Below are 23,378 nucleotides of genomic sequence, written 5' to 3' on the forward strand. Positions count from 1 at the left end.
AAATACGAGTTTTTATTTTCCATAAAATAAGTATTATAGCATGAAAAATCATTAATAAATATGTTTTCATGATACATGAACACTTTTGCAAACAATTTAACTTTTACACTGAATATGTCATATCCGCTGCTGCTTTGAGTCTCACAAACTTGACTACAAACAAGCTTCCGTATCCGGAAGTGACGAGACAGTTAAAAATAAACCCGGAGTTTTATTTTACTTGTTCAGATGAACATGACGAACTACAAACCTTGTTTTTAGAACAAATTCCAAAAGATAAAATTATTTTCATGTGAAATTTTTGGAGTATTCATTTTAAAAACACATATTCATTATCATTTTTCTCTCTTGTATACTTTTTTGTTGGCCATCCTTCCCCCCGATCTCGTGACGTATAAGGGTGTCGCCCTGCTTCCTGTTTGAGTTGCTAGCTGCAATGAACATTATCAATCCCGAATGGACCTTTTTTTGTTTACCTTAGGGTATATTTACAGTTTTTTGGACAAAGTTCATAAATAAATAACGATATAAGATGTCGGAACCGGGAAACCGACTCCGCAGGCTGCTGGAATCGCCCAATTTCGACCCTCAGAATTACGTGAAGCAGCTGTCCCAACAATCGGATGGCGATCGGGACCTTCAGGAGCACCGTCAGAAGATCCAAAATCTGGCCGACGAGACGGCCCAGAACCTGAAGAAAAATGTCTACAAGAATTATCGACAGTTTATCGAGACGGCCAAGGAGATCTCGTACTTGGAGAGCGAGATGTACCAGCTTAGCCACATCTTGACGGAGCAGAAGGGCATCATGGAGAGCATCACGCAGGCTAGTGTTGTCACTATACCACAGTTATGACTTTCTTCATACAACCCCTAGAAAAAAGTATGGAATCAACAGTCTCGGATGAGCACTCACTCAGAAATTTTATCATGTAGAACAAATTCAGATAAAAAGCTTGAAAAAAATCCTGAATTAGTTCAAAAGTGCAACTTTTTAAGCATTCAGAAACACTAAAAGACATGATTAAAAACATTGTGGTGGTCAGTAAATGTTACTTTTATAGAGCAAGTGCAGGGAATTATATATGGAATCACTCCATTCTGAGGAAAAACATATCGACTCTTGAGAAACAAACAAAGAAATAACAATCAAAACAAATCTCTAGTATTTAGTAGCACCGCCTCTGGCTTTTATGACAGTTTGCAGTCTCGGAAGCATGGACTTGATGAGTATTCCTCATCAATTTGGTGCAAATTCTCTTTGATTGCCGTTGCCAGATCATCCTTGCAGGTCGCAGCCTTGCTGTGGACCATTTTTTCTTCCAATTTCCACCACAGGTTTTCAATAGGGTTGAGATCTGGGCTATTTGCAGGCCATGACATTGACTGGATGAAGTTCTCCAAGGAATGCTTTAACAGTTTTAGCTCTGTGGCATGATGCATTGTCATCTTGGAAAATGACAAACATATTTTCAATTGAAGGGATAAGAAGGCTGCCTAAAATTTCAATGTAAACTTGTGCATTTATTGAAGCTTTAACCAAAGCCATCTCCCCAGTGCCTTTGCTTGACATTAAGCCCCATATCACCAAGGACTGAAAGAATTTTGATGTTTTCTTTAGGCAGTCATCTTTGTAAATCTCACTGGAACAGCACCAAACAAAAGTTCCACCATCAAGCCCCATATCACCAAGGACTGAAAGAATTTTGATGTTTTCTTTAGGCAGTCATCTTTGTAAATCTCACTGGAACAGCACCAAACAAAAGTTCCACCATCATCACCTTGTCCTATGCAGATTCTTGACTCTATTTAGACACTTTGTCCAGTGCAGATTCTCGACTCTTGACAAGGTGATGATGCTGGACTTATTTGAATTTTGATGTTTTCTTCAGGCAGTCTTCTTTGTAAATCTCACAAGAACAGCAAGGCAGTCTTCTTTGTAAATCTCACAAGAACAGCACCAAACAAAAGGTCCAGCATCATCACCTTCTCCAATGCAGATTCTTGACTCTTGACACCTTGTCCAATGCAGATTCTCGACTCTTGACAAGGTGATGATGCTGAAACTTTTGTTTGGTGCTGTTCCAGTGAGATTTACAAAGATGACTGCCTGAAGAAAACATCAAAATTCCCTCAGTCTTTGATGATATGGGGCTTAATGTCAGGCAAAGGCACTGGGGGGATGGCTGTGGTTAAATCTTCAATAAATGCACAAGCTTACATTGAAATTTTAGACCACTTTCTTATCCCTTTGTCAGGGAAATTCAACTTTGAACTCCAAGACGAGTGTCAACTCGATAGCTCGATGAGAAATGAATCAGACCAACCAAGGATGGCCAGCTTCGAAGACTTGATATAAAAACTTGATATTTCAAGGATACAATGTTATGATCCGGCAAGGAGCCGTGAACACACAGGAGTACAACGTGAATACAGAAGTCAAGGGTTTACATATGCAAGTTGAAAGGGCGTAGCTTACTATAAAAAGCAAAAACGAAAGTTTTTACAGCCCACCTCTGGTGATTTCTAGCTGAAAAATCTCATGAGCTACGACCTTGGGAAACTAGTCATAGCTGGCAGCAAAGGGAGTGAAAATCTGATAAGAAAGTCAACAGAACCTCTTTGTATTATGTTCAAAATAATACAGCACGCGAACTTGGATGAACACAGTCTAACAAATGACTATAGTATCACACCACTTATGTGTTTTATAAGCATAATTGAAGATATGTTTGTCATTTTCCAAGATGACAATACATCATGTCACAGACATGATGTATTTTTGTTTTTTATTCATTTTTTTAGTGTTTCAGAATGCTAGAGTTGCACTTTTGAACTAATTCATTATTTTTTCAAGCTTTTTATCTGAGTTTGTTCTACATGATAAAATGTCTGAGTGAGTGCTCGTCCGAGACTGGTGATTCCATACTTTTTGCTAGGGGTTGTAGAATATCTTGAGTAGGGTTGTTCCGATCATGTTTTTTTTGCTCCCGATCCGATCCCGATCGTTTTAGTTTGAGTATCTGCCGATCCCGATATTTCCCGATCCGATTGCTTTTTTTTTTTGCTCCCGATTCAATTCCAATCATTCCCGATAATTTTTCCCGATTATATACATTTTGGCAATGCATTAAGAAAAAAATGAATAAAACTCGGACGAATATATACATTCAACATACAGTACATAAGTACTGTATTTGTTTATTATGACAATAAATCCTCAAGATGGCATTTACATTATTAACATTCTTTCTGTGAGAGGGATCCACGGATAGAAAGACTTGTGACTTTGTATATTGTGACTAGGGCTGTCCCAAACGACTAATTTTCTCCCGATTAGTCAGCCGACTATTTTTACGATTAGTCGACTAATCTAATAATAATTTTTTTAAATTTTTTTTTTAACTAATTTAGCAATGAAATTTTTGTTGACGCTTATCAATTCACAAAAAAACATATTGGAACACTTAAATTATTTATTAAAGTACAAATAAACACGTAAATAACAATAATAAATCACAAATAAACAATGAGTTCAAGTGCTGATAGAATTAACTAGTGTAGCATCCCGATTGAAAAGATGGTCTCTTAAACTGATGGTTTACAACTTTTATTCCATCCTTGATGTAAACACACCGTAAGAGCTACAATGCACACAAATAAAACAACACAATTAGAAATTAACAAAAACTTTTCACCTTTTTCCTTTCAAACCTTATTTATATATCAATGAATTGACTATATGAATTGCCTTTACCTTAATTTATTACCTTATCATTGACAATCTCGCCCTTGAGTGCAATCACTGTATATACTGTATATATTTATGACCTTTTAACCTTATATAATTTTCTATACCATAAAATAAACCATAACATGAAATAAACCTTTCAATTAGCATTAAGAACAATACTAATAGCACTTATAGGCCCATTGTCAATGAAACATTATTATTTAGTAAGGCGACAGCACCCTCTGGTGTACAAAAAAATGAAAAAACAAAAAAAAAATTACAAACTGGTTGACGGCGCTTGAAGTGTTTATTCACGGCCGACGTGCAGCCAAGCTTGGCATTGAAGAGACAGGACAGAAGAGTGTAGCCTCCTTTGTTTCTTTGAAATAAGTCAATGTTTTGGACACTCTGGTGCGCTTTTTTGGCTTTGTGCCGCTTTCCCCGCTTGCATACAGAGCATCCGACATTCCCAACTTTTCACGCATATATTTTTTTAACCCTTCATTAACCGTCGACGGGATGTTGTGATCGTCGACGGATTTACGTCATCGATGACGTCGACTATGTCGACTAGTCGGGACAGCACTAATTGTGACTAAATATTGCCATCTAGTGTATTTGTTGAGCTTTCAGTAAATGATACTACAGCCATTCAACCCAATTGCATGATGGGAAGTGGAACCAGGTGTTAAGAAAAAGATCAATTGCTACCTTGCTTCCCGATTGTAAGGCTTTAGCCTATTAAAAAAAGGCTCCAAAGGCTGCCAAAATTCACTCTACTCATTTTGCGCTGCCTTTTATCTCTCTATATAGGTAAAACACCGCCATTACAGATTGAGCGCGATAATGCATGAGTGGATCGCGCAACGCATGCATTAATTGCGTGAAATATTTTAATGTGATACATTAAAAAAAAAAAAAATTACCGCCGTTATCGGGATAAATTTGATAACCCTATCTTAAGCCTAAACTAATGACTCTGGATGAGTGTAACATATTATGTCTGTAACGTTAAATACAATTAGAAAACAATTTAATTAAATATATATTAGTGCTGCAACGATTAATCGATTAACTCGAGTATTCGATTAGAAAAAAAAGAATCGAATTAAATTTTGATGCTTCGAGTATTCGTTTAATTAAAATGGTGTTGTGATGGTTTGTTTTGAAAGTGTTTGCAATTAGTTTTATTGATTTGGATGGATACACGGCCCTCTAGTCTATCTCATTTCACGTGGCTGAATCCATCTGCTCCCTGTTAAGACCAATATAAGCTAAGTTTTTGTTTGAGCTAATGTTTTCTTTTATAATGCATTAGTAATTTAGTCTGCGTGTATATTTAGCCATTTTTTATGGAAATATGTGTCTAAACCATTAAAGAGCATTGTATAAATTTTTTTTTTTTTTTTTAAGTTAGCATTTTATAGCATTTAACCTAGTGGACTTTTGCTATGTAAGTTAGCCAAATGTTGTTTTGTTGTACATAGATCCTCATTTATTTATTTATTCATACAGTTTGAGGCTCAGCGCAGGTATTTTAATTTATGTTCCTAATCCGATTACTCGATTATTCGAAGTAAATAGTTCATCGATTAATCGACTACTAAAATAATCGATAGATGCTGCCCTAATATATATTAAAAAAGGCATGGCCGATATTTTTTTGCCGATTCCGTTAATTTGAAAATGACGTGATCGGACCCGATCGATGCCGCTCGATCAGGACATCTCTAATCTTGAGTTATATGTCTAGAGCTGAAGAAACTGTGTTACTCATCCAGGTGTATTTGTGGTTACTTTTCCAGTACTGATACTTCTTGTTACCTTCACACAGGCTCTGCTGTCCACCGACAAGGACGAGACCTCGAAGGAGATGCAGGCTGCCTTCCCGAAGGAGAGTGAGGAGCTGAAACAGAGGAGTCTAACCTCGCTTCTGGAGAAAGTCGAAGGCGGCAAGACCATCATGGACACCCCCGGGAGGCACCTGGTCTACAACGGCGACCTGGTAGAGTTCGACGTGGACAACATGTCCCCCGTCCAGAAGGTGCATGCCTTCCTCATGAATGACTGCCTGCTTATCGCTAACTGGCTAGCCAACCGGCGCGGAGCCGTGAAGTACAAGTACAACGCCTTGTACGATCTGGAGAGCTTCGCCGTGGTCAACGTCAAGGACAACCCGCCGATGAAGGACATGTTCAAGATCCTCATGTTCCCAGACAGCCGTATTTTCCAAGCGGAGAACAGCAAGATTAAGAAGGAGTGGTTGGAAATCCTGGATGAGACCAAGAAGAACAAAGCTAACAAGGAACGGGGCAAGAAGGAGGAGGAGAAGCCAACGTCACCCGTTCGGGCTGAAGTGTCCACCAACCCTTTCGATCAGGATGATGACGATGAACAGGCAGAGGTAAGGTTGACGAATCCGGAGAATTTTCAGTCCAGAATTACGTGACATGTTGAAACGTTCTAATAGGTGGATGAGAGTGTAGATCTTGGTCTGGAGTGGATCCAGGAGCTTCCAGAAGATCTGGACGTGTGCATCGCACAGAGGGACTTCGAGGGCGCCGTGGACTTGCTGGATAAGCTCAATGAATACCTTAAGGAGCAGCCGCTCACGCCGAAAGTCAAGGAACTGCGAGCCAAAGTGGACGAAAGAGTGAGGCAACTGACCGACGTTCTCGTCTTTGAGTTGTCGCCGGATCGGTCGTTACGTGGCGGACCTCAGGCCACCAGGAGGGCCGTGTCGCAGCTCATCAGGCTAGGTTAGTATGGTATTGAATCATCATTACCAACCCTCCCTGTCCAGATGGTTTGGACTTCTATTGGCACACTTTCTATAACTTTTGTGAAGAAGAACTACCTGAAAAAGTACTTGGTGCTACAAAAAGTTCTATAAAAATGACCAAGATTAAAACAGAGAAGTAGGAACTTCATAGAAAAATATTTATACTTGAATACTCGATGATACTCTAATAGTAATATTACAAGAAATGTTATTTTTAAAGAGGTAAGTACAGTGGTACCTCTACTTACGAATTTAATTCGTTCCAGGACCGTGTTTGTAAGTCGAAATGGTCGTATGTCGAGCAGGATTTTCCCATAGGAATACATTATAATTCCATTAATTCGTTCCAAAGCCTAAAAACATACACTAAATTCTTAATAAATACTGCTGGCACTGTTACAAATGGCAATTAAACATAGAAAAACAAATAAGTTATAAATAAATAATTCAGAATAATATAATAATAAGAAGAATAATTAATAATTATTCCTGTAAATAATGTAACAAATCGGATTCTAATATGGCGGACACTTTTTACTGTCCCTGAACGCACCGCGAAGGTGACGTCTCAGTGAGATAGGTCGGTGCGGTAGAGATAATACTTTCGTTTTCTTGAGAGCGGTCAACTGCTTAAGACAATGGGCGTTTTGTGTTGGATAAGTTCTTAAATAAATGATAAAAACGTGACGAAGCTGGCGATTTCCTTGGCAATGTTACCACAATAATAATTGTCACCTTAACTTATAAATAGTGGCGAACGGTGGTCGGAAGAGGACCATGGAGCTGTATTGTTGAGCCAGTTCAGGGACGCGCACCCCAAGCTCATATTTTTCTATAACTTGCATCTTCATTTCAAAGGTAAGCATCACTTTTTTCCTTGTTTCTCCAACTGTATCAACTTTTTTTGAAAACTGTGTTGATTTCTCACACAAGAAAATCCACCGTGCGTTCGTTTGCAGTGCTGTCATGTCGTCGTATTTCGAGCAACTCGTCGGATGTAGAAACAAATGGCGGCTCAAATTTTACGTCGGATGTCGAAAAGATCGTGTGTCGAAGTGATCGTATGTAGCGGTACCACTGTACTTGTTTTTGTATGTATATACAAAATTAAAAAAAAAAAAAAGATATCGTGAGAAAACCAGCACTCAAAAAAATTATCAGAGGATAAAGACAAAAAAAACAAAAAAACATTAAACACTAATTAAACGTAATATTATAACATTGGAGCAGATTGTGTTAAATGTCTTCATCATTTTGTATTAAATCAATCAAGGGCTTTTGAACTGAATCGTCGCAGAAGATCGTAAAGTGGTATGAAAAAGCATCTGAACCTTTTGGAATTTCTCACATTTTTGCATAAAATCACCATCAAATGTGATCTGATCATTGGCAAAATCACACAGATGAAAATGCAGTGTCTGCTTTAACTAAAACCACCCAAAAATTTAAAGGTTTTCATATTTTAATAAGGCTAGCATGCAAACAATGACAGGAGGGTGAAAATAAGGGAACCCTCTTCCTAAGGACACTTAAAGAGCAATTGAAACCAATTTTTACCAAACAATTTAAGTCATATGTGTGCCCAATCACTAATGAGTGGTTTAAAGCTGCCCTGCTCACTATAAAACGCGCACCTGTTCAGAATTGTCTTGATGAGAAGCATTGTCTGATGCGCATCATGGCTCAGTCAAAAGAGCTGTCTGAAGACCTGCGATCAAGGATCGTTGATTTGTATAAAGCTAGGAAAAGATACAAATCCATCTCTAAAAGTCTGGATGTTCATCAATCGCCTGTCAGAGAAGTTGTCTACAAATGGAGAGAGTTTGGCACTGTTGCCTTTCTCCCAAGGAGTGGCCGTCCACCACAGATGATGCCAAGGTCAGCGCAGAATACTCAGAGATGTAAAAAAGAACTCTAGAGTGTCTGCTAAAGACTTACAGAAATCACTGGTACAGTCTAATATCTCTGCACACATCAACTATATGTAAAACTATGGCCAAAAGTGGTGCTCATGGGAGGACTCCACGGAGGAAGCTACTGCTGTCTAAAAAAACATTCTCTCTCGTTTAATGTTTGCAAAAAGGCACTTGGACACGCCACAAAAAATTTGGCAAAATATTTTGTGGACTGATGAAACCAAAGTTGAATTGTTTGGGAATAACACACAACCACATGTGTGGAGGAAAAATGCAACAGCTCACCAACGTCAACACCTCATCCCCACCGTGAAGCATGGTGGAGTGAGCACCATGATTTGGGGCTGTTTTGCTAACGCAGGGTCTGGACAACTTGCAGTCATTAATGGAAGAAAGTTTTGCAGGAAAAACTGAGACCGTCTGTCAGACAGTTGAAGCTAAAAAGGGGATGGATGCTGCAACAAGACAATAATCCAAAACAAAGAAGTAAATCAATTTCAGAACTGTTTTAGAAAAACAAAATACACGTTCTGGAGTGGCCAAGTCAAAGTCCAGACTTAAACCCTATTGAGATGCTGTGACCTAAAGACAGCGATTCATGCCGGACATTCCAGGAATCTGACTGAACTACAGCAGTTTTGTAGAGAAGAATGGGCCAAAATTAGTCCTCATCGATGTGCCAGACTGATCTGCAGCTACAGGAAGCGTTTGGTTGAAGTTGTCTTGGGGGGCATAAAAATATTAAATGTGATGGTTCACTTACTTATTTTCACCCTTGTCATTGTTTGCATACTATCCTCATTGAAATATGAAAACCTACAAATGTTTGGGTGGTTTTAGTTAAAGCACTGTTTTTTCATCTGTGTGATTTTGACAAAGATTGCATTTGATGGTGATTTTATACAGAAATGTTAGAAATTCCAAAAGGTTCAGATACTTTTTCATACAACTGTATCATATCCCAAAGAATCCATAATTTGTTATACCATCATGAAATACTCGCCACCCCATAATTATTTTTCTAGATTCGCCCTTTCGGCATAAACGGCAACCAATAAGAGAATTGTTTGTTTCTAGGCCAGTCCACCAAAGCGTGCGACTTATTCCTGAAGAACCGTGCGGCGGCGGTACAAACAGCCATCCGCCAGCTGCGCATCGAGGGCGCTACGTTGCTTTACATCCATAAGCTCTGCAACATCTTCTTCACTGGCCTGCTGGAGACGGCTAAGGAGTTCCAGATGGACTTCGCCGGCAACACGGGATGCTACTCGGCCTTCGTGGTGTGGTCCTGCTCGGCCGTGAAGATGTTTGTGGACGCTTTCAGCAAACAGGTAGGATGGTCGTCGAACAGGCAAATGTTTGCGTCGCGATGGTTTGATTTTAAAGGGATGGACTATAACTTGTATAAAAGACCTTCATTTGCAAGAAGTATACTGTGTATCACAAAAGTGAGGACACCCCTCGCATTTCTGCTGAAATTTAAGTATATCTTTTCATGGGACAACACTGACAAAATGAACCTTTGACACAATGAAACGTAGTCTGTGTGCAGCTTATATAATAGAGTTGATTTATTTTCCCCTCAAAATATAGCCATTAATATCTAAACCCCTAGCAACAACAGTGAGTACAACCCTTAGTGAAAGTTGTCAGTATTAACATACAGTACAACATGTCAACTGTCAATATTTTGTGTGGCCACCACTATTATCCAGAACTGCCTTTACTCTCCTGGGCATGGAGTTGACCAGAGCTTCACAGGTTGCCACTGGAATGCTCCTCCATGACGACGTTGCGGAGCTGCTGGATATTTTAGATTTTGCACACCTCCACTTTCCTCTTGAGAATCCCCCAAAGATGTTCTATTGGGTTCAAGTCTGGAGACATGCTTGGCCAGTCCATCACCTTTACCATCAGCCTCTTCAGTAAATCAGTGGTCATCTTGAAGGTGTGTTTGGGGTCATTGTCATGCTAGAACACTGCCCCAGTTACTGGAGGGAGGGGATCATGCTATGCTGCAGTGTTTCACAATACATGTTGGAGTTCATGTTTCCCTCAATGGAATGTAACTCTCCAACACCTGCAGCACTCATGCGGCCCCAGACCATGACATTCCAACCACTATGCTTGACTGTAGGCATGACACACTTATCTTAGTACTCCTCACCTGGTCGCCGCCACGCATGCTTGAGACCATCGGAACCAAACAAATTGATCTTTGTCTCATCAGACCATAGGACATGGTTCCAGTAATTCATGTGCTTTGTTGACATGGCTTCAGCAAACTGTTTGCGGGCTTTCTTGTGTACCGTCTTCAGAAGAGGCTTCCTCCTGGGGTGACAGCCATGCACACTAATTTGATGTAGAGTGTGGCGTATGGTCTGATAACCAACAGGCTGACCCCCCACCTCTTCAATCTCTGCAGCAATGCTGACAGCACTCCTGCGACTATCTTTCAAAGAAATCATTTGGATGTGACAAGTGCAGCTCAGTTTCAGGGTGTTGGCAATCTTCTTGTAGCCTTGGCCATCTTCATGTGGAGCAACAATACATCTTTTAAGATCCTCAGAGAGTTCTTTGCCATGTGGTGCCATGTTGGAATTTTCAGTGACCAGAGAGTGTGAGAGCTGCAATACAAATTTGAACGCACCTGCTCCCTATGCACACCTGGACCTAGTAACACAAACGAGTCACATGACATTTTGGAGGGAAAATGACAAGCAGTACTCAATTTGGACATTTGGGGATGTAGTTTGTAAGGGGTGTACTCACTTTTGTTGCCAGGGGTTTAGATATTAATGGCTATATTTTGAGTTATTTTGAGGGGAAAATAAATCAACTCTATACTATAAGCTGCACACAGACTACTTTTCATTGTGTCAAAGTGTCATTTTGTCAGTGTTGTCCCATGAAAAGATATACAGAAAATATATAGAATATATATATATAGATATACAACCCCCCCCCCCCCCCCCCCCCCGAAAAATCACGTTGTTTGATTTTTAAAGAATTTATTTGCAAATCATGGTGGAAAATAAGTATTTGGTCAATACCAAAAGTTCATCTCAATACTTTGTTATGTACCCTTTGTTGGCAATAACGGAGGCCAAACTTTTCCTGTAACTCTTCACAAGCTTTTCACACACTGTTGCTATTATTTTGGCCCATTCCTCCATGCAGATCTCCTCTAGAGCAGTGACGTTTTGGGGCTGTCGTTGGGCAACATGGACCTTCAACTCCCTCCACAGATTTTCTGTGGGGTTGAGATCTGGAGACTGGCTAGGCCACTCCAGGACCTTGAAATGCTTCTTACGAAGCCACTCCTTTGTCGCCCTGGCTGTGTGTTTGGGATCATTGTCATGCTGAAAGACCCAGCCACGTCTCATCTTCAATGCCCTTGCTGATGGAAGGAGATTTTCACTCAAAATCTCTCGATACATGGCCCCATTCATTCTTTCCTTTACACAGATCAGTCGTCCTGGTCCCTTTGCAGAAAAACAGCCCCAAAGCATGAGGTTTCCACCCCCATGCTTCACAGTGGGTATGGTGTTCTTTGGATGAAATTCAGTATTCTTTCTCCTCCAAACACGAGAACCTGTGTTTCTACCAAAAAGTTCTATTTTAGTTTCATTTGACCATAACACATTCTCGCAGTCCTCTTCTGGATCATCCAAATGCTCTCTAGCGAACCGCAGACGGGCCTGGATGTGTACTTTCTTCAGCAGGGGGACACGTCTGGCAGTGCAGGATTTGAGTCCCTGGCGGCGCATTGTGTTACGGATAGTAGCCTTTGTTACGGTTGTCCCAGCTCTCTGTAGGTCATTCACTAGGTCCCCCCGTGTGGTTCAGGGATTTTTGCTCACCGTTCTTTCTCATTTTGACGCCACGGGGTGCGATCTTGCATGGAGCCCCAGATCGAGGGAGATTATCAGTGGTCTTGTATGTCTTCCATTTTCTAATAATTGCTCCCACAGTTGATTTCTTTCCACCAAGCGTTTTACCTATTGCAGATTCCATCTTCCCGGCCTGGTGCAGGTCTACAATTTTGTCTGTGTTGTCCTTCGACAGCTCTTTGGTCTTGGCCATAGTGGAGTTTGGAGTGTGACTGACTGAGGTTGTTGACAGGTGTCTTTTATACCGATAATGAGTTAAAACAGGTGCCATTAATACAGGTAACGAGTGGAGACTTGTTAGACCTTGTTAGAAGAAGTTAGACCTCTTTGACAGCCAGAAATCTTGCTTGTTTTTAGGTGACCAATTACTTATTTTCCACTCTAATTTGGAAATAAATTCTTTAAAAATCAAACAATGTGATTTTCTATTTTTTTCCCCCACATTCTGTCTCTCATTGTTGAGGTTTACCCATGTTGACAATTACAGGCCTCTCTAATATTTTCAAGTGGGAGAACTTGCACAATTGGTGATTGACTAAATACTTATTTGCCCCACTGTACTTTAATATCTGTAGAAATGCGAGGGGTGTACTCACTTTTGTTATACACTGTTTAGTATATAATATACGTTGCTTGTCCTTTTAAGGTGTTCGACAGCAAGGAGAGCCTGTCCACGGCGTCCGAGTGTGTAAAGGTGGCCAAAGAGCACTGCCAACAGTTGACCGACATCGGACTAGACCTGACTTTCACCCTGGAGTCTTTGCTAGTAAAAGACGTGAAGGCAGCTCTGCTAAGCTACAAGGACATCATCGTGGAGGCTAGCAAGCATCGCAATTCTGAGGAGATGTGGCGAAGGATGAACCTCATGACGCCGGAAGCTCTCGCTAAGCTAAAGGTGATCACATATATGACTACGCAGCGTTGTAAACTAGGGCTGTCAAACGATTAAAATTTTTAATCGAGTTAATAACAGCTTAAAAATTAATTAATCACAATTCAAACCATCTCTAAAATATGCCATATTTTTCTATAAATTATTGTTGGAATGGATAGATAAGACACAAGACGGATATATACATACAACATACTTTACATAAGTACTGTATTTGTTTATTATAACAATAAATCCTCAAATGGCATTGACATTATTAACATTCTTTCTGTTAAAGGGATCCACGGATAGAAAGACTTGTAGTTCTTAAAAGATAAATGTTATAGTTACAAGTTATAGTAATTTTATATTAAAACCCCTCTTAATGTTTTCGTTTTAATAAAATTTGGAAAATTTTCAATCAAAAGTAGAGTTAATATACTAATAGAAGAATAAAAATAGCAATAATAAGAATAGAGTGACCAAAGTCTGAGTAAGTTTAATGTGTATTTTGCATAGCTATTTTGATTGGGAATGCCAGTTCACTTTGCATTGTTGTTTAACTGTGTGAGAATAGAGCCTCATTTCTACAGACTGAAGTGCTTTTCTTTTTGTGAACATTATTTTTTTTTTTTTTTGAGAAATAGGAATATTATTTTGGTGTGCTTTCACTAAATGATACTTAGGTTTGTTGTGAAGGAGTTGGCGAAGCTTATGCCAATAAACGGCGCGGTCCAATGAACGCCTGTGTCCACTCGCCTTTATAACATATATATCTCCGTACATATCTTACCCAAAATAAAAAAATAGAGACACATAATTGCCACTAAAAGAAAATAAACTTACAGAAATATGTGTGGAGCACAAATAGACAGATGCAACAGCATAAACGTCTCACAACTACTAATTAGTATGGAACGGCGCTGCCCCCGAGCGGCCAATGGCATTCTCTTCACTCTCAATGTACATAAACGGCGATGTAATCTGTTTGAGGCAATGCGTGAGCGGGTCATTCTGTGCATGCGTTAATTGTAGGGCTGCAGCTATCGAATATTTTAGTAATCGAGTAATCGACTGAAAATTCTATCGATTAATCGAGTAATCGGATGAAACAAATATATTTTTAGGTGAAGAGCAATTATAAATATACATGAGAAAACAAGACATTTCATCTAATCTTGATCCATTTTCAGTCAATCAATGTCTTTATTTTCGATGTATATTGTTGAAAACAGCCAACAATTGCATGTCAGATGTAACTAGAATAAAAAAAAAGACTAATTCACTGCTTTCACTCAAAAAATTTTTAGATCTTATTTAAAAAAAATATATATATATATATATATATATATATCTTACCTAAAAATGCCGTTACGTTTGATAACACACATCACTTAAAAGTTAGGATTTTTTTCCCCACGTGTTTCAATTGAATTTCTATTTGTGTCAAGCCATTTTTAAGTTCTAGTTAAGTTTTAAGTTAGTCTAAACTGTAAGTCTGATAGGATTTTGAGATTTTGCAGTGTTCAAAATAAATGTATGATACAGGCTGTATTGGAGCACATTAGGGACCAGTGCTACTTGGTGTTTTATCCAGCAATGACTACTGAGCTAAAATTGATAGTTAGCATTATTGAGTTTCTATTTTACACCCTCAGCACTCCACAACGCTATGTTATGTTAAAGCCTGTATGTAAGACACGTTAGCCACGCATCGACAGTGGTCATAATTAATAGAAACCTAGCCCTCCGCAGGGCTAACGTAACGTGAGCTTGTGACAGTAATGTTAATCTTATTTATTAGCGCTTAGCGCTCTACTGCTTTAAGATGGCGGTGGTTTACTAACGCTGCTCAGACACGGCCGAGTCTGTCATTTCGCATCTAGTTCAACATACATGTGATCTCTATGAGACGCATCAGACGCTACCTGCTACCAACTAGCATCGTGTGGGCAAGTATTTAGCAACGTCGGCGTCGTGTGTAGCGGCTGTCTGCTGCAGTAAGTTTTGTTGTTGTTGTTTATTTTGCTTCGTCCTTTACGCACGTAACATCAGCGCGTTGTCCCGCATTAAAAGTAGTCCGAGCAAAATGTGATGCTTAGAGCTGTCAAAATAAACGAATACTCGAGGTGGATAAAATTACTCTGATTAGTTTTTTAACTCGAGTTGCTCGAGTATTCGTTTCAGCTGTAGTTAATTGCGTCAAATATTTTAACGTGATTAATTTTATAAATTAATTCCCGCCCGTTAACGCGATAAATTTGACAGCCCTATTGTAAACCTTCGCTAACACGTTTCGTTTTCGTCCATAGGATGAAATGCGCTCGAGCGGTATCTCCACGTTCGACACGTACACGGGCGCCGACTGCTGGGTGAACCTGAGCTACACGTTGGTGGCCTTCACCAAGCAGCTGCTGAGCTTCCTGGACGAGGCTCTCAAGCTCTACTTCCCCGAGCTGCACACGGTGCTGCTGGAGAGCCTGCGCGAGATCGTGCTAGTGGCCGTGCAGCACGTGGACTACAGCTTGCGATGCGAGCAAGACCCTGAGAAGAAGGCCTTCGTGGTGCTTAACGCCGCTTTCTTGCACGACTGCGTGCTGCCAGAGGTGGAGCGGCGCTTCGAGGAAGCCGTGGGGAAGCCCGCCAAGCAGTTGCGGGAGCTCCGAAAGAGCACGCGGCCCGTTAGGGTCAATCCGGACAGCACCATGTCGCTTGTCTAACGGATTACGTCGCTGGCTAGCATTGACACCATGAACTAAAACTCTTCCGTCCAATCCATTTGAACTAACTTCAAGTTCAAATGGATTGGACGTCTATCACAGTCAGTGGCAGCCAATGAGATTCTAGCATAAATGTGACTGATGGATATGAAAAGGGATATAAAAAGCTGTCAAGGCACATTTCATTGTAACTGCTGTATGTTGTTTTAACTGATGCACATAGGAATAATGATCATGTTTCACAACCATATATATTTTTTTGCTTAAAAACAAATATTGATGCTTTTGTTATTATTATTGACTGATAATAAACAGCGAGAATGAACTACTACTGTGTACTCCTTCCTCTGATATTTTTAGTCTCCTACTCGATTTCCGCCTCGTTGTGATCGCTCATGCGGCTACCGAGAATCCCGCAGCTCCAACGTCGCTCGGGGCGGGCGTACAAAGCGGATGAAGTCATTCAGGTATGTGAGTTAGTATTACTCATGTGTTTCTTTTCTGTGGAGCATCTCTGCGTCATGAATTTACCGTAATTTTCTGACTATAAGCCGCTATTTTTTCCTTGATTTTGAATCCTGCGGCTAATAGTCCAGTGTGGTTTATTTGTTGATTTATTTGTAACTATAGTTAACACCAGTGGTGTCGTTAGGCCTATTTTAGGGGTGCCCCCTAAAGCCCCCTAAATAATTTGGTGTTATTACAAAAAAAAAAAAAAATGCAGATATTTACGATGAACTTGTTATAATATTAGTTTAAATTAGGGCTGTCAAAATTATCGCGTTAACGGGCGGTAATTAATTTTTTAAATTAATCACGTTAAAATATTTGACGCAATTAACGCACATGCCCCGCTCAAACAGATTAAAATGACAGTGTCATGTCCATTTATTACTTGTGTTTTTTGGTGTTTTTTCGCCCTGTGCTGGCGCTTGGGTGCGACTGATTTTATGGGTTTCAGCACCATCCATGAGCATTGTGCAATTACTAGGGCTGTCAAACGATTACAATTTTTAATCGAGTTAATTACAGCTTAAAAATTAATTAATGGCAATCGCAATTCAAACCATCGATAAAATATGCCATATTTTTCTGTAAATTATTGTTGGAATGGAAAGATAAGACACAAGATGGATATATACATTCAACATACGGTACATAAGGATTATTTGTTTATTATAACAATAAATCAACAAGATGGCATTAACATTATTAACATTCTCTTAAAGCGGTCCATGGATAGAAAGACTTGTACTTCTTAAAAGAAAAATGTTAGTACAAGTTATAGAAATGTATTATTAAAACCCCTCTTAATGTTTTCGTTTTAATAAAATTTGTAAAATTTTCAATCAAAAAATAAACTAGTAGCCCGCCATTGTTGATGTCAATAATTACTTACACAATCCTCATGGATGCTGAAGCCAATAAAATCAGTCGCACCCAAGTGCCAGCAGAGGGCGGCAAAACTCCATGAAACACAACAAGTGAGCGTTTCACTGTGTACTGTCATTTAAATCTCTTTGAGCGGGGCATCTGCGTTAATTGCATCAAATATTTTAACGTGATTAATTTGAAAAATTAATTAACGCCCGTTAACGCGATAATTTTGACAGCCCTAGTAATTATTGACATCAACAATGAAAATTGAAAATTTTACAAATTTTATTATAACGAAAACATTAAGAGGGGTTTTAATATAAAATTTCTATAACTTGTACTAACATTTATCTTTTAAGAACTAGTATTTCTATCCATGGATTGCTTAAACAGAATGTTAATAATGTTAATGCCATCTTGTTGATTTATTGTTATAATAAAGAAATACAGTACTTATGTACAGTATGCTGAATGTATATATCCGTCTTGTGTCTTATCTTTCCATTCCAACAATAATTTACAGAAAAATATGGCATATTTTATAGATGGTTTGAATTGCGATTAATTACGATTAATTAATTTTTAAGCTGTGGTTAACTCGATTAAAAATTTTAATCGTTTGACAGCCCTTGTTTAAATCAATAATCATATAATCTGTCATTATTAAACATAATCACAAATCTGTCAGTTCCCCTGTCTGTTCCCACTTACTTTATACTGGGTCTAAGTACTACAAAAGAACAATTGGCTAACTTGGGTTTTTTTGCTCACCGTTCTTGTTATCATTTTGATGCCACGGGGTGAGATCTTGCATGGAGCCCCAGATCGAGGGAGATTATCAGTGGTCTTGTATGTCTTCAATTTTCTAAGAACTGCTCCTACAGTTGATTTCTTTACAACAAGCGTTTTACCTATTGCAGATTCAGTCTTCCCAGCCTGGTGCAGGTCTACAATTTTGTCTCTGGTGTCCTTCGACAGCTCTTTGGTCTTGGCCATAGTGGAGTTTTGAGTGTGACTGACTGAGGTTGTGGGCAGGTGTCTTTTATACCAATAATGAGTTAAAACAGGTGCCATTAATACATTTAACGAGTGGAGCCTCGTTAGAAGAAGTTAGACCTCTTTGACAGCCAGAAATCTTGCTTGTTTATAGGTGACCAAATACTTATTTTCCACTCTTAGTTTGGAAATAAATTCTTTAAAAATCAAACAATGAGATTTTCAGTTCCCCCCCCCCCCCCCCCCCCCCCCCCCCCACACACACATTCTGTCTCTCATGGTTGAGGTTAACCCATGTTGACAATTACAGGCCTCTCTCGGAGAACTTGCACAAATGGTGGTTGACTAAATACTTATTTGCCCCACTGTACATTTATCCCTTTTTACTTGCTGAATGTGCGGGTCCATTAGCCCCCCCCCCCCCCCCCCCCCAAATGAACGTTTGGTTGGCTGATGACTTGAAGCCCCCCGTATCCCCACAGAGACGAACACACATACTCACACAACCCCAACAGATTCATGTCGACAAAATGCTACCCCCTTCGGAGAGGAAGGATATTAGAAGTTGTTGTTTTTTCGGCCAGCAGCAGCCACTGTAGGTCATGTAAAAAGACATCAATGTTATGGTGGTGGGGGAAACACCACTAATTTTGCTACTGAAAGTCCGACCTGCAACATTTAACTTGCTAACCGTCAAAACTACTGCGGTCAGGCCAGCCTCCACAAGGAACAACGAAGTCAAACTAGTCGTCCCTTATTTGGATCATTGTTTGCATTATGTGCATTACGGTAATATCATCCCTACAATTGTTGAGACGTAATCTACGCCCTTGGGTGAGTGTGAAGATTTTAGCCTTTTTTTTTCTTTCACAACCCCCACACCTAGACCCTAATTTTGTCTCCTGACTTGGAGAAACTACACATAATTCCAGTAAAGCAAATTGAGGCTATAACTCATCGATTGTATCTCCATCTTCATCCTCCTCCCATCCATCAACGTCTCCCCAAGAACCTCCCCTCATCCTGCGCATGCGCACTGGCCGGCTGCCAGGGAGCTCTCCGCAGGCGTTCGGTTCTGGAAAACGATCCGAACGGGCGAGATGGAGGAAGAACTAAAATGCCCGGTTTGCGGCTCCCTGTTCAAGGAGCCGGTCCTCCTGCCCTGCTCCCACAACGTTTGCCTGGCGTGCGCCCGGAGCATCAGCGTGCACACGCCGGACGGGGAGCCCTCCGCCGCGGCCGTGCAGCAGAGCCGCGCGTCGGCTGCCAGCTCGGACTACGACTACTTGGACGTGGATAAAATGAGCTTGTACAGCGAGACGGACAGCGGCTACGGCTCGTACACGCCGTGCCAGCTCAAATCGCCCAACGGGGTGCGGGTTTTCCCCGCCCCGCAGCACCAGCAGATGCAGCGGCTTTGCTCGCTCACCTGCCCGCTGTGCCACCGCAGCGTCTCCCTGGACGAGCGGGGGCTCCGCGGCTTGCCTCGGAACCGGCTCCTCGAGGCCATAGTGGCTCGCTACCGGCAGACTCGCGCCGCCTCCGCGTCCTCCGCCTCCGGAACGGCTAAATGTCAACTGTGCGACCGGAACCCGGTGGACGCGTCGGTGATGTGCGAGCAATGCGACGTGTTTTACTGCAACGCCTGCCAGCAGAGGTGCCACCCGTCCCGCGGCCCGCTCGCCAAGCACCGCCTGGTTCCGCCGCCTCCGCAGCGGCCGGGACAGGCGGGACAACCGCCGGCCACCGCGCGGAAGCCGGCGACGTGCGCCGAACACGAAGCGGAGAACTTCGTCATGTACTGCTGCAACTGCAGGGCGCCGGTGTGCGCCAAGTGTGCCGAGGAGGGACGTCACGCCAAACACGACGTCAAGCCCATCGCGCTCATGTGGAAGCAACATAAGGTAAGTCTTGTTGAAAAATGTGATTGACGCGTATACTCGTCAATGCAAGTCGTCAATTTCAAATCCCTTCATTTATTCTTGAGTTATAAGGAAAATCATTTTTTGAGCGATGTGACCTTTGACCTCATTACCCAGAAACTTAAATCCTGATTTACCATCTGCCATTGACGGGCATAGACGTCCAATCCATTTTGACTGGTTAGGGCTAATGATTGAACGTCTATCGCCGTCAATGGCACTGAAACATAAACATTTGTTTTTCCGTGTCTTTTTTGTCTCTACTTTATACTCCCTTCCCCCCCAGCCAGAGGCTCTCGTAAATGGACCGTGAAAATCCCATCAGGGCGGTGAGGGGGCGTCCCTAAGTAATGAGCAGCATATGAATAAGATATGCTCGTCTAATACCATTCAAGGTTGACCACCGATTGGACACCTTGGGAGCTTTCAGAAGAGTTAAAAATAGAAGAAATGTTATTAAACCCTTCATTTATTTGATCATAATTTGTCAATTTTAGTCCCAACACGCCCAACCACAAGGGGTGGTAATGAGCAACGAGGTGGTTGTGAACTTTTACTTGCCAAAGTTGGGAAATTTTCGAATACTGGTAATTATATGGTTCTTTTCTTTAATAGTTCGCTACCATTGACAACAATAGATGTCCAATCTTTTTGGAAGTGTGACGGTTGGCAGCAATCATGATAGCTAAAATGTAGCTACAGTGGTATGTAAAAGTATCTGAACCTTTTGGAATTTCTCAGATTTCTGCAAAAAATCCCCATCAAATGTGATCTCATCTTTGCCAAAATCACACGGATGAAAAAACAGTTTCTGCTTTAGATAAAACCATCCAAACATTTATAGGTTTTCATATTGTAATGAGGATAGTATGCAAACAATGAGAAGGGGGGGGGGGGGTGTAAGTAAGTGAACCATTATTCTTAATATTTTTTGGCCCCCCTTTGGCAGCAATAACTTCAACCAGACGCTTCCTGTACCTGCAGATCATTCTGGGACATCGATCAGGACTAATCTTGGCCCATTCTTCTTTACAAAGCTGCTGTAGTTCAGTCAGATTCCTGGGATGTCTGGCATGAATCGCTGTCATTAGGTCATGCCACAGCATCTTAATGGGGTTCAAGTCTGGACTGTGACCTGGCCACTCCAGAACATGTATTTTGTTCTTCTGAAACCGTTCTGAAGTTGATTTACTTCTGCGTTCTGGATCCTTGTCTTGTTGCAGCATCCATCCTCTTTTTAGCTTCAACTGTCTGACAGACTGTCTCAGGTTTTTCTGCAAAACATCCTATTAAACTTTTAAATTCATTCTTCCATTAATGATTGCAAGTTGTCCAGGCCCCGAGGCAGCAAAACAGCCCAAACTCATGATGCTCCCTCCACCATGCTTCACGGTGGGGATGAGGTGTTCATGTTGGTGAGCTGTTCCATTTTTCCTCCACACATGACGTTGTGTGTTACTCCTAAACAATTTAACTTTGGTGTCATCAGTCCATAAAATAGTTTGTCAAAACTTCTGTAGAGTGTCCAAGTGCCTTTTTGCGAACATTAAACGAGCAAGAATGTTTTTTTTTTCTTTTAGACAGCAGTGGCTTCCTCCGTGGAGTCCTCCTATGACCACCATTCTTGGCCATAGTTTTATATATAGTTTATGTGTGCACAGTGATTTCTGTAAGTCTTTAGCAGACACTCTAGGGTTCTTTTTTACCTCGCTGAGTATTCTGCGCTGAACTTTTGGCCTCATCTTTGGTGAACGGCCACTCCTTGGGAGAGAAGCAACAGTGCAAAACTCTCTCCATTTGTAGACAACTTCTCTGACTGTCGATTGATGAACATCCAGACTTTTAGAGATGGTTTTGTATCCTTTCCAAGCTTTATACACATCAACAATCCTTGATCGCAGGACTTCAGACAGCTCTTTTGACCTAGCCATTAGGCACATTAGACAATGCTTCTCATCAAGACGTTTCTTACCAGATATGTGTTTTATAGTGGGCAGGGCAGCTTTAAACCACTAATCAGTGATTGGGCACAAACCTGACTTAAAAATTTTGGTAAAAATTGGTTTCAATTGCTCTTTAAGTCTCCTTAGGCAGAGGGTTCTCTTACTTATTTTTCCCACTTCTGTCAATGTTTGCATGCTATCCTCATTAAAATATCAAAACCTAAATGTTTGGGTGGTTTTAGTTACAGCAGACACTGTATTTTCATCTGTGTGATTTTCACAAAGATCAGATCACATTTGATGGTGGTTTTATGTGGATATGAGAAACCTTCATGTCTTCAAAAACTCAGGTTATACATTTAAAAAATATATATATTTATTATCGGTTATCGATATCGGTATCGGCTTTGAGGAGCAGGAAGTTATCGATATCGGTTTCAAAAAATGGATATCGTGCACTCCTAGTTACTATCCACCTCTGATTAATTATCATCATTAATATCCAAGCACCAGCATGACGAGTTTGATCATAATGCATGTTGATTATTACATGCCTCTCACTTGAATTACCACACTGTCTTCTCATTAATATTTCATATCTTGTCCTTCCCACTTTCCTCATAGTTAATGAAAACTGAATTATTAGGTTACATACTGTAACTACACTATCATTTTATCGCTGTGTGTTCCAAGATATTGAAATGCAAGTGTTTGTCGCAAATTAAACCCGCATTCAGTCTTGAAGGCTGAGGTAAATTCAGCACTTGTGTGCGGAAACTTGAAAGATGCTGTTACCGTGGAAACAAATGCAGAAGTGTGCCCAATAATGTTCCTGAGGGAAAGAGCAAAGCAGGTCAGTCCTGCTCGCCTTTTAGAACGATGATTCACCGTTTTAGGGTGTTTGACGGTGGTAGATGTTCAATCCATTTGGACTGGGAGGGTTGACAGTAATGGGTATTTAAATGTAATTTGATGTATTTGTATTTAACAGATGCACATGAGAGAATCATCTTTTACAACCATTAAAAATGGATGCTTTTATTACAATTACTATTATTTTTATAGTGTGCTTCATGGCTCCCAGCATAATTATCCTCATTGCCATCATTGGTAGACTTTTGTAGCTCAACCAAGATTTATTGAGGATAAACAGTGCCAAAATTATATGGATATATAAATAAATGTGTCATTGAATACTATTTTCTCAGAATTTATTTATATATCT

The 23,378-nt window shown here is 40.6% G+C and overlaps 2 protein-coding genes across 3 annotated transcripts in view; both read left to right on the forward strand.

The window, feature by feature from the left end:
- The first annotated feature begins 390 nt into the window (after window positions 1-390).
- exoc8 (exocyst complex component 8) lies at window positions 391-16,240 on the forward strand. Its single transcript, XM_057821999.1, has 6 exons — window positions 391-826; window positions 5,568-6,137; window positions 6,204-6,492; window positions 9,509-9,762; window positions 12,971-13,219; window positions 15,508-16,240. The coding sequence occupies exons 1-6, from the start codon at window positions 533-535 to the stop codon at window positions 15,913-15,915; spliced, it is 2,064 nt and encodes a 687-aa protein (XP_057677982.1). The 5' UTR covers window positions 391-532; the 3' UTR covers window positions 15,916-16,240.
- A 3,102-nt stretch (window positions 16,241-19,342) lies between these two features.
- Window positions 19,343-23,378, forward strand: part of LOC130907519 (E3 ubiquitin-protein ligase TRIM9) — a 52,918-nt gene continuing 48,882 nt past the window's right edge. For both annotated transcript variants that reach the window (XM_057822700.1, XM_057822701.1), the window contains exon 1: window positions 19,343-20,192. In XM_057822700.1, the coding sequence (XP_057678683.1) occupies window positions 19,389-20,192 (804 nt within the window). In that variant the 5' untranslated portion in view covers window positions 19,343-19,388. The remainder of the gene's footprint in view (window positions 20,193-23,378) is intronic.

Source organism: Corythoichthys intestinalis, chromosome 19 (genome assembly GCF_030265065.1).
Source record: "Corythoichthys intestinalis isolate RoL2023-P3 chromosome 19, ASM3026506v1, whole genome shotgun sequence".
Lineage (NCBI taxonomy): Eukaryota > Metazoa > Chordata > Actinopteri > Syngnathiformes > Syngnathidae > Corythoichthys > Corythoichthys intestinalis.

Excerpts from the sequence above, each read along its gene's own strand:
- exoc8 (XM_057821999.1), top strand. The coding sequence starts at position 533 with ATGTCGGAACCGGGAAACCGACTCCGCAGGCTGCTGGAATCGCCCAAT. Across the intron at positions 6,493-9,508 it reads GTCGCAGCTCATCAGGCTAG|GCCAGTCCACCAAAGCGTGC; the intron begins GTTAGTATGGTA and ends GTTTGTTTCTAG. Across the intron at positions 13,220-15,507 it reads AAGCTCTCGCTAAGCTAAAG|GATGAAATGCGCTCGAGCGG; the intron begins GTGATCACATAT and ends TTTCGTCCATAG.